This window comes from Bombus terrestris, chromosome 4 (genome assembly GCF_910591885.1).
Source record: "Bombus terrestris chromosome 4, iyBomTerr1.2, whole genome shotgun sequence".
NCBI lineage: Eukaryota > Metazoa > Arthropoda > Insecta > Hymenoptera > Apidae > Bombus > Bombus terrestris.
The window spans coordinates 8,028,917-8,038,814 of NC_063272.1; the positions used below are offsets into that span (position 1 = coordinate 8,028,917).

The window sequence follows — 9,898 nt, forward strand, 5'->3', positions numbered from 1 at the left end:
TAAATAAATTTCTCGAATTCGATCGCTTATAAAACCTTTCCTTACCTCGCGCATAAAATATTTCAACAAAGTTTGACCAAATGGAAAATACTACAACATCACTGACGAAAGACTACGATATTCTACAGAAGGTAATCAATCGATTATTTGAAAGCACTTGTTCATAAAAACATCACTTGGAAAGACTAAGAACTATCGAAAATATTAATTAAAGACTCTTTCTCGAATCGAATAACGAGCACCGACATTTCTCTAATATACATCCTAAATAAAAAAGGTACGAAAGAGAATAACGCAGGCTGAAGATAAGTGATAGATAGGAAATGGCGTATAGTGATCCCATTGTTGCAAATACACTTTCACCGGACAGGAAATCGAAATGCTGCCGCGTCACGCTTCCGCTGGATACCTATGATATCACAGGATAGAGGATAACAGATGAAAAAATTAGCTAGATTACGTGGAAACCGGACAAAATAGCCTATAAATTATTTTCTGATAAGAGAGCACCGCTTTCAGAGGGATGAGGATGTTACTATTATGCTTCTTTCCTAAAAAGGTAGAAATAATCTTGAACGATCATCTTTTTTCTTTTGGATACCTAATGATTAACATTTGGTAGATACAGACAAAAAGCTTCAGATCAAATTGAATATATCGAATATTCGATATATTCAATCCTATTTTATTGGGTTTCTTTTTAGATAATTGCGGTAATTTTAGGAGAAAATAATTGAAAGATCGTTTAACAAAATTTATTACTCGATGTTACTTAGTCGTACTTACTTCGTTGATTAATAGATATTGAAAAAAGACTATTCAAATTACATTACACCATCAGATATTTGGTTTCTTAAATCCACCGCAATGCACGAAAATATCAGTTAGTTTCTTAGTCATTTTCTTTCTATATAATTACTAATGTTGGAAAATTGTTGAAATTTATTGTTCAATAATTGGTTTGTTAAATTCGCCGATTAAAAGATGTTGATAAAATGATGTTCAAGTAGATTCGTTGTTTCAGTTCTTGCTTTTTTAAATTTCTCGCAATACAGGATAAATGATATGCAAATTTGTTGCTTATTTGGCGAACGAAAATAGTCGTGTGATCGAGTTTGCGCAGCGTTATCAACGCCGAATCTTCCTCGATATTCATGAATTAACCTTTGGCAGTTGATTACGCAATGAATTATCATTGACCTCATTCGGATAACTAGATCTTGGATCGCGGGGGACAGCCACGAATTTTATCTGTTTTGCCTCACGAACATGTTTGAAGAAAACGAAAATATTTGCACCATCCAGATCATTTGCACTTGATCATGCACTTTGATCATGTGCATCATTTGCACCATCCCAATCATATCAATCCAAACACTTATTCATTTCTAGACAATCTTTTCGCACTGTACAAATGTATGATTAAAATTCAATTCTTCGACGGATTAGTAGTAACAGAATTTGCTGTAAAAGAATTTTTATAATATTCTTTACTATCAGAATTATTTTGGTAAGAAAATTGCAAAGTTATTTTAGTATTAAATTAAAATCTGATAATATCTAAAATTGTAAAAGTTTTTCGATTTGTTAATTTACTGAAACATAAATTTAATTGTACGAGCAACTTTTTACTCGGTTTATTTCTTCGAAAAGAGATCTGTAAGCTTACTCTCATAATTGAGCTTCGATATTTGCGGAGGCTTAATTTCGACCTCCATTTGTGCAACGAATCAATTTGTGCAGCTCGTTTTGTCAATGACGGATCAATTGACAGATTATGAGACCCCTGGGTTGTGCGGGAAATCGATGATAGCGGAAGAACAAATAGATAGTTGTATACAATAACGATTGCAAGCATTTAAGAAATTCAGAGGTTTGAATTATGTACTTAACGATCAATTTTCGTGATATAAATGTTCCACCAAATTCTAATGATTGGTTAAATTACAATTGTGAAATTTTTCTGCGGTTTACTATTCGACTTGTTGCCATTTATTTGAAGTTGTTCTTCAATTTTGTAAAAATATTCTACGAAAGTAGAACTTCAATTAAAAATTGCGTTCGAGCGTTATATGAAATAGAGTTTAGAGTTATAGATAGAATAGAAATACTATTTTAATATATAAAGTACAAATATTATTATTAAGGTAAAGAAGTCTCTGCAAATTTGTTAAAAAAACTGGTATTATTCATAGAAACAAAGTGAATCTAATATCATTCAATTAGTTTTGTATCTTTTCCTATTAGATGTATGTATTTCTATATCTTCCAGGTGACGACAGAAAGATTTGAATAAGAAATATAAAAAGATATGATGAAATAAAAAATCATTGACAATATAATTTCTCGCTAATACAGTTATTCGTCCACAATATTTTCAATTCTAGTAGAAACTCCGACCATAGCTCGACAAAGCTAACATTTCATTCTATGCAGTGACTTTAATAGTTGCCCTTTTCAGTGTGGACTATTCTAAACTGACGACATTGACGGATATAGAACATGGTTATATGTCAAGCCATTAACTGTCGAAGACAGGCGAAGGTAAAACACGTTCTATAAAGTCACGAAGACACGGAAACGCGACAGACAGGATGAATTAAAGTTCCGCTTGTCTTTGTTGACAACGTTGATCATGATCGTCCAATAGAAGTGAATCCAATTGTACGATCCGGGAGGGAAGAACAATTATAATGGCTCGATTTATCCTGTTGATTACCCTTTGATCCGTGGAACGAAACATAGCATCGATTTCATTCGTTGAAACGACGAGCAACTTCGTTTGCTTCAGGACGTTTTGTTTATCAAAGAAAGAATACGGATTGCTTACAAATAAGTATAAATATTGTTGTATTATAATATACGTGTATATTATTTCCCCGATGTTCTTCCGTTCTTGAAACAATTATCTTCTAATGAAATTCTTGCACATATTTCTCTTTTTTACACAATACTAACTCAACTAAAGTAACGAACTAAAAGTAAATTTTCAAATTGCAAGAAATTACAATCTTTGATAATTCTTCTAGAAAATGATTACACAACATATTTCTCCTTCTCTTTAGTCTTTCTTGAGTTAAATTAACAAAAGACAAACGTAAATCTTATTCTTCTTCTCACTTTCATAATAGTACCATCCTGCGTATAAAACTTCTTCTTTCCTTTGCAAATTCCGTCGATTAAGACAAAATTTTACATGCTTTTGATATAATTTGCAATAATAATAAACGCCTTTATATCGACCTTCTTCACTTTTCTATTCTGTATCGAAGTAACCACATTCCCAGCTTATCACACGACCTGGCTCGCCATTTTATGTTATTGGATACTGTCTCTAATGCTTTCGCGCGATGCATGGCGCCAGCACCAGCATCGGGATACTTGGCGAAGAAGCATTCCATTTCGTCTAAACTTGTCTGCGTGGCGAACGTCTTCGTGATTGATGGGATCAACGAACCGAGATGCCGGTCGGTCAGGGTATATCTGTCCACTAGGAACTCCCAATTGGAACGCACCCATTCCCAGACTACTGGTGTTCCTACGGGATTTTCCGACATGGCGATTAAACAACTGAGGAAGTCTTGGGCGCCGACGTATTTCTCGTCTGTGGCCGTTACGATGAATCTGCGAAGAAAATATAAAGAAAATACAATGTAAAAGCCTATTATATTTCTATAAATTTATTTTCTTAGAGTACCACAGTTTGAAATTTATTTCCATAGATCTTTGTAGTTTATTTAAATTTATTTTTTTATATTTCTTTAATTTCTAATTTTCGTATAAAAATAAAACATATTGTGTGAAATTTATACAGAAATATTTTGAGATCTTTAAAGCTACTTTTAAAAGAAGCAAGTGAGTTACTGTTCCAAAATCGAAGTGTCCTTGATCGCGGTGAGCGTACGCATCAACATCAGTTTTTCCATCCTATCGTTTTCAGCTATAAATTGTTTGAATACTACTTCCCATACTGATAAATCGCCAAAGTAATGCATTCCTAGAAGAGTACAATGTATGGTTAATAAATTCAGTGTAAATATTATGTAAATGTAAAATTTCAATATCAATTGAATCTTTCTTGTGAAATGTAAATGTTGAATATTAAAATATAAAAGTTAAGATGTTTACCGTAATAACAGAAAAGATCACGGACATAAGGGTTTGCTGGAACGTATTCTATTTGATCTTGTTCAAACGCACCACAGAAATATTTTATGAATATTCGTTCGGTTGCGATACAACAATCTATGTGTTCCACAGCGAGGGCGAATTCCAAGATTGTCTTTTGAAGTCTTCTACGTGAACCAAAGTAAAATTCGAAAGAATGTAAAAATAGTGATAAAAATAAAAATTAAAAAATAACGACTACTTGTTTCAGAACAAAGAATTTTTACCTACATATCTGCATAACTTTTGCTTTTAGTGTCTGTTACTTCCTTCAATTCCCATCCTATTTCACGGTACGTGTTGTCTACCAAGTCTCCCGCATATCTCTACAAAACAATTTAGCGAAATGATAAAATCACTTCGTTTCACAATTCTACGAAACAACACGGTTTGGTTGGGCCTAGATAAAATCGTAAATACTTGAAAAAATATAGAAATGAAATTAATTGTTCTTTTACCCTGAATGCCTTCGAGAAAATCCTCCCATCGTTCAAGAGAGTATAAATGTACATTAACTTCGAGGAAGCCACGCACCATGGAATAGGGTGTTTTTCTCGTTTCAGGTACTTCATCATATTCATAACCAGAATATAATCGAGTTGCCCAGTGTAGGCTAAACTGAACGCGTCTTCCAGAAGATGCGCTCTATCAAGCGCCGACAATGTCTAAGAATACGACAAGAATTTAATTAATTGATTATTTAATTAATTATCAAGAATTGAATAAATGACCAGAATATATTACATGTTTTACCTCATGTTGGCATCGAAGAATATTGTAAAGAGTATTCCACTCTTTTTCTTCATAGTTAACACGATAATATCCGACTTCGTGTGCGTTGAACTTGATCCACTCAACTGGGTCGTCCAATTCAATCACCACTGCAAAATTCATATAATTAGATGATACTTACATTGTTGAAAAAATACATGAAATTTCCGAATTATACTAGGTGTAAAATAATATTTACGATCTTTGGCATCTTTATCGAACCATACAAGAGTAGGTGTGGATATCTTGTTAGTGATGTAAGTAATAGGAATGGTCCATCTGTACCTTAAACAAAAAAGATAATCTTTCTTTATTTTTTTTTAAATCTATTTTGACTGAATTTATTATGTTACCTGTATTCAGATTCCGATGGATCACAGTCAGCATCCGGATCGTTCAAGAATCGTTTCTGCGTCAATATATATTTATTACCAGATTTCTTCACGTTCACCACCGGAAATCCTTTCTGTCTGGTCCACGTATCTGTTATAGCTGTCACGTTCAAGTTATCCAGCGAGCATTCTTGTAATATTTTGAAGAGATAAGCGGCCTCCGGGTTTTGGTACATAAGTTTCTTTAGATCTAAGTAATTTTCATTTTCGAAAATTGTTGGTTTTATGGAATTCTCCATCATTCTAATTAACGAGAACATCTTGAAAATAAAGGAACAATATACATGTAAAATGTGGAGTATAAAAATCAAATATTTTTCCACGATAAAGTTACCTTTTTGTAAGATATTTCATCGAATATTGCAGTTACTTTGTCGATGTTCTTAACAGTTTGAACGATAGGGTGCGAGCTCAGTTCCGCGTCGGTTGCAAGAGCAGAATGCATTTGTTCGACTAAGAACAGATCCGTCTGTAAATAAATTTATTCAATAATATTACGTATTGATTTAACCAATATTCTATTGATATGTCGATTCTTTTCAAGTAAAATAATTCCTTCTAAGTACATCTTTTAATTAAGAAGCAGAAACAACTTTGTAATGAAATTATCAATAAAAATAATTAATTAATTAGATAATCTAAGAAAAAGTGAGTCGAAATAGCTATAAAGTGAATAACTAACGACTTGGCAACCAGGAAGAATTGCATCTTCTGTGACCTTATGCTTCAGAAAAAAAGCAAAACCTTTGCTTAGCCATAAGTCATCCCACCAGGACATAGTAACTGAATTAATAAGAACGTTTTAATCCTTTTGAAAATAAATTTTCTTCTTATTACCGCAATAACTAACTGCATTTACCTAAATTTCCATACCACACGTGTGGGAGTTTATGATTGATTGTGCAATCATCTTTCATCTTTGTATCAAACCAATCCCCAAAATATCTGGAAAATTAAATTAAAACTCTAAATTTTAAAAATATTCAGCCAGTCAATTTCTGATCATATTTAGTGTGAAACATTTAATGTAAAATGTGAAATGTATAAAAAAAAAAGAAAACAAAAAAATTGATATTCAGTTTCAAACTTTTCTTTTGACTATTTTGAATTATTTGAATTTTCGAAACTTTCTTTACTCTAAAATCTAAAGAAACAGAAAACGTTCGTTATGAAACTTGAATGATCTTGAAATCAATTTATTTCTCATTGATGATATCCCTGACACTTACCTAACTTTTCCATAGGATAATCAATGCGAAACAAATTAATATTGTACTTCATGGTTCTCGTGACTGCACCAAAAGCAACTTTGGTCTTATTTCATTTAGCATACGTTGTGTATACGTTAATGGGGAATTGGCAATCATTCAGGCCCTTCACCTTTTTGTGAAGAACATGAACTTACCGATTAAGAGGCAGATTAAGTATATCGGATATCGGCATGCCTTGTTCAAAAGTCATCGATGTCATTTCTTGCAAATGGGGATACATTTGAATGCTAAAAAGTATAATAAATAATTAATATTTAGAATAAATATTTTTAATTATTTGTAATATAACAATGAAAATTATGCTGAAATAAGATTATGCAATTCATTGATGAATATGATCAATGTTGATGGTGCACCATATACGAGGGATTTGTTGTTGTGTTGTTGTTGTTGTTGTTGTTGGTGTGGTGGTGGTGGTTATGGATGCGTACATGAAACTTCTCCAAAAATGCACTACGTGTAGTCTATTGATTTAGTAATAACCAACAAAAGGGAATAAAACTCATACGGGAGTAAACTCGTTGTTATTATAATATAAAAAGAATTCTCATTGCTGAAAACATTATGGCATAGTTTTCAGCGCCACTAGAACTGCGTCTCGACATCTTTGTTGCCATTCGAGCGCATGCGTCGCCGAGGAGTGGATCTGAATGTTTATTTCACCTGGAACATCACGTGTTCGTTGCAATTTCTCTTTTTGTAATATAGCAAGAAAGAATCGTGAAACAATTTTCTATGTATTAACTACGATACGATTATGGAAATTGCATTTTTCAAAGATGATCGAAGAAAAAAGTTTAGGCGGGAGATTTGAAATAGAATTTCAGTTCGAGAAAATATATGGTAGGAAAGAACGTTCTTGGTAGATTTCCAATAGTTAATATATTGTTAGGAAACAGTCATTTATATAAATTTTGTTAAGATATCAACGTTGTTAACAAAAGATATCAACGTTGTTCACTATTTTTTATCGATAGTTTGAACCTGTGAGAGAAGTTATTTTTTATTATTTATTAAGAGTGGAACCATATTTTTGGAGTAGTTTTGCGAAACCAGTTTCAGGACAAATATATTGTCGTTTAGTTAATTAATAATTTATAAAAATCCAGTTCTGACATGTGACATTTAGTTCAATAGAAAGAATACATTGCAAACAGATTCATTTAATCATTCATTTATTCAACTTTAATTTCTTCGTTTCATTTAAATATGTAATTTTAATAAATTTAATTCAAATCAATCTCAGAATCTATTCCTCTATTTTTCACAAATAATTAACACTTTCCTTAAATTTCGAATCCGTTAAGTATTAACGTTTATTACTTTATTATGGCACGAGCGACAACGACCGGAACAAATATTCAAACAGATACGGAACGAACGTGGATAACTAGTAGATGCAGCGAAGCTGGGAAACTCGACCAGACTGGAATGAAATGAAATGAACGCACGGTTCCATATCTGCACAACACTGAAACAAGTAAACTGACAACACTGAATGAGTTTATAACAGTTATTGAATCAGTTTTCTCTGTCTGTGAAATTGAATAATGATCAATCAAAGCCGGTTAGGTTAAACGAGCCACAATAAATATTTGGTAATGAAAATTTTCCTCGAACCATCGATAACGATCATCGAGATTAGGCATTTAATTGACCATCAAGTAATTATTTTATCATTCTACTATTAAAAAGCAATCCAATTACCTTTGATTTCCGGTGAACGCCTCCTCTACGACGATCAACAGCAAATTTCGCGATAATTTCGACTTTTGATGTGACTCTAAACGAAACTCGAAATTTTCACCAGTTTCACGTTCTTCTTACTTTGGGCTTCAAACGTGACTAGATCTTAATCAAAATCAACGCTGGCACCCGGTTGAATTACGCATTAGATGAAGCAGCGACCTTGTCCACGTTATGGAAATTGTTCGCAGCTACTTGTCTCTCGTGATGCATTTGATCCTTAAACAAATTCAACAATAAATGTATTAGCAAATTTAATAAATTCGACAAGAGCATTTGAAACGTTTCTTAATAGAGAAGTTTCTGCTGGAAATTGGAAAGATTTCGAATTGTGCGTTTTTCTTTGGTTTCCTTCGACGTTGCTGACATTCTATTGAATTAGTCGAGCGTGAAATCTGTGAAGGAATGTAAACAGAGTAAGTAGAGTAAAACGACACACGAAAGTATTTAGAAATTTATAGGGAAGCTTTCATGAATGATATTTATAGAAAAAACATTTTGAAACTTTATAACGAGATATGACACGCTGTAATACCAATACTAGATAAGTGGGAATAAATGGAACGAATATTAAGGCGACGTGCTTCTAACACTGCTTCACGGACTAATTACTTTGTCTTCAGTCGCAGTTTCTCACTGTCCATCGAAGTAGGACAAAGGAATTCGTCAAATGCAAATTCGATACATGTAAATTTCACGATAATCACCTTCGAGACAAATGCTATGACAAAACGTGTTTGCAAACTGGGAACACTGAGTACACGAGGAAAAAGTTTGCATAAGAAATCCGTAGAGCAAATAAACTAAGCATTGGGATAGTATTAGACCATCCCATATGTACTTAACCATGTGAAGAGGTTTCTGTGTAAACTAAATTCGAAACAATGTAATTCGTTACGATAAGAGGTTTATGGAAAAAGAGTAAAAACAGCACGTGAATCAACGTATGTTAGATCGATAGGTAGAAAAACGAGGATTTTCCTAATTCGGTATCCGATATTAAACGTTGCATAGGTGACAAAAAGCATGCGTATTTCTACGGATAACAATAATTTATTTATAAATACACTGAAAATTGTCAATATTGTCCACAGTAAAGCTTACATACGCAACGAAAACAATACCGTTTCCTTTTCGCTCGTAATTAACCTCGTGTTTATATTCCCTACATTCTATTCATATTTTTTAACATATCTTTTTTTCGAGTTTCTTTTTTTCTTTTGCGTTGCTTCCATTAACATAGACTTTACGAGTCGGACAATGCTCGCCGTTCCGCGCCTTGGACCCATAAGTATTCTTCTGTGAGATCTTTGAGTTCTTTTTCTTTAGTTAACGTCTTGCAGCGTTTCCTTCCTTCTGACTATCTCTTGAAAACTGTCTGTCAAATGAATTATATATAATTCAAGTACTACAATATCTTCACTTTTCTCTACTTTAATCGTGACACATTTTCCTGTATTTTTTTATAAAGAAATTATTTAGAACCTTATATGTTCATTCTGTTTTACTAGAAAAATTATTGGCGAAAAAATGTTTAACTTAAACCTCTAT

General features: G+C 32.7%; 1 protein-coding gene across 14 annotated transcripts; it reads right to left on the bottom strand.

Annotated features, from left to right (window-relative positions):
* Positions 1 to 739: 739 nt before the first annotated feature.
* Positions 740 to 8,653, bottom strand: LOC100650479 (glutamyl aminopeptidase). Of its 14 annotated transcripts, none has more exons than XM_048405408.1 (14): positions 8,309 to 8,653; positions 7,984 to 8,086; positions 6,736 to 6,828; positions 6,190 to 6,275; positions 6,013 to 6,113; positions 5,665 to 5,799; positions 5,292 to 5,590; positions 5,138 to 5,223; positions 4,921 to 5,048; positions 4,626 to 4,832; positions 4,399 to 4,493; positions 4,129 to 4,295; positions 3,865 to 3,997; positions 740 to 3,624 (listed from the first exon to the last, which is right to left on the bottom strand). In XM_048405408.1, the coding sequence occupies exons 3-14, from the start codon at positions 6,819 to 6,821 to the stop codon at positions 3,249 to 3,251; spliced, it is 1,899 nt and encodes a 632-aa protein (XP_048261365.1). In that variant the 5' UTR covers positions 6,822 to 6,828; positions 7,984 to 8,086; positions 8,309 to 8,653; the 3' UTR covers positions 740 to 3,248. The 14 variants fall into 14 exon arrangements, with proteins under 14 accessions (XP_048261365.1, XP_048261364.1, XP_048261369.1 ...); XM_048405407.1 differs by having other exon boundaries at positions 7,925 to 8,086; XM_048405412.1 differs by lacking the exons at positions 7,984 to 8,086; positions 8,309 to 8,653 and adding exons at positions 6,560 to 6,622; positions 7,110 to 7,264.
* Positions 8,654 to 9,898: the final 1,245 nt, after the last annotated feature.